Consider the following 1,351-nt stretch of genomic DNA (forward strand, 5'->3'; position numbering starts at 1 on the left):
ATGTCTGTCCACTCTGCCAAGATCTTCGTGATGGTATGGTTATGGTTGCCTGTGATGGCTGTAATCAATGGTTCCATATTTCCTGTCTTGGTTTGAGCGAGGACTCAGATGCGATTTTGGCGGATGAATGGTTTTGCCAAGATTGTTTGGCAAAAAGGGGGCGAATAATGTGATGATGATCTCTCGAGGCTTGACAACTCTGCTATAGTTGTCGCTTATTCAGACGAGGATTCGTGATTGATCCTGTCTACTTTTCTCTTTCGTATACTCATTATCAGACTTATTGAGAAATAGTCAAGAACTTATGAGATTACAAGATATGTCTGTGACGCGTCCGATATTCGGTTCTGATCTGTGACGTCAATCGAGAAGTCCGTAATTTTGCAGCTCGTTACATTTCGAGTATCTTACGTACTTCAGGGGTTCTTATTTGGATCTTAATCTTCGGTCTATTCCGTCACTATTACTCCGATATGGATACGAGTCCTAGTAGAGAAAGCGATGTTGGGTTGCACGCGAGTCCGTCGTCGATAGCTTCCAATGAAGAGTCTGCAGGGGAGGAAACCGTGTCGCTACAACGATGGCTGTCTATGCGTGTCCACAAGTACGCGCGGAACAGGGCGTTCTACGTAATGGACCGTTCGTTGCCACATTATTAGTCATAATGACGCCCCTTTTGTTGTGTGCCGCAGGACTGTCTACTGTTCTCGTTGCGCGGACGAGATTGGCGTATAGTTTCTGTGTGAGGTATCCATTCCCGGATCGATACGCATGCACAGGCTTTCCGAGGAACAAGAGTTAAGATAAGCTTCCGGCTTTCCCCTATTCTCTGTCGAGTTCAGAGTCGGGTCTGTCTGACGATTCTCAACGTTCTACTCGTGATATCTTAATGCCTTCAATGGTTCACACGACTTCTTTGGCGCTGGTTGGTGTACTATTTCTGGGCAAGTGTTGGGGAGAGAAGTTGATCCGAATGGGTATATCTCCGCAGAAAGTGTCCGGCGCGGCGCATTCGGCTCATCTGTTGGCCAATTTGAAGATCGATGGTGAAGATGTGACCGTCCTTGTTGACACCGGGAGTTCAATCACGTACCTTGTATGGCGACACTGGTACGAGAGTACCGCTCCAGGTGGCTGCGAGAAAATCATCTACAAGTGCTACGAGTGTAATCCAGCGCCATGTCGCGAGGGTCCGAAGAAGCAGTTCGAATTCTTCGACGGCACGCGTGTGACTCTCTTCCCGCATTCTGGGAAAGTCAATTTCGGCTCTTCCACCGCAAATGGTATCGGCTTCGGTTTGCTTGATGGAACTAATGGTAAAGCTTCAGCTGCCCTCGGTCTAGCGCCGCCC

The 1,351-nt window shown here is 48.3% G+C and overlaps 1 protein-coding gene across 1 annotated transcript in view; it reads left to right on the top strand.

Moving 5' to 3' along the window:
- Window positions 1-1,351, top strand: part of Pmar_PMAR003550 (hypothetical protein) — a gene marked incomplete at its 3' end in the record, with an annotated part of 6,153 nt that overhangs the window by 3,986 nt on the left and 816 nt on the right. The window contains exons 2-3 of the mRNA XM_002784245.1: window positions 843-1,079; window positions 1,131-1,316. Coding sequence (XP_002784291.1) covers window positions 843-1,079; window positions 1,131-1,316 — 423 coding nt within the window. The remainder of the gene's footprint in view (window positions 1-842; window positions 1,080-1,130; window positions 1,317-1,351) is intronic.

The sequence above is a fragment of the Perkinsus marinus genome (assembly GCF_000006405.1).
Source record: "Perkinsus marinus ATCC 50983 genomic scaffold scf_1104296935302, whole genome shotgun sequence".
NCBI lineage: Eukaryota > Perkinsozoa > Perkinsida > Perkinsidae > Perkinsus > Perkinsus marinus.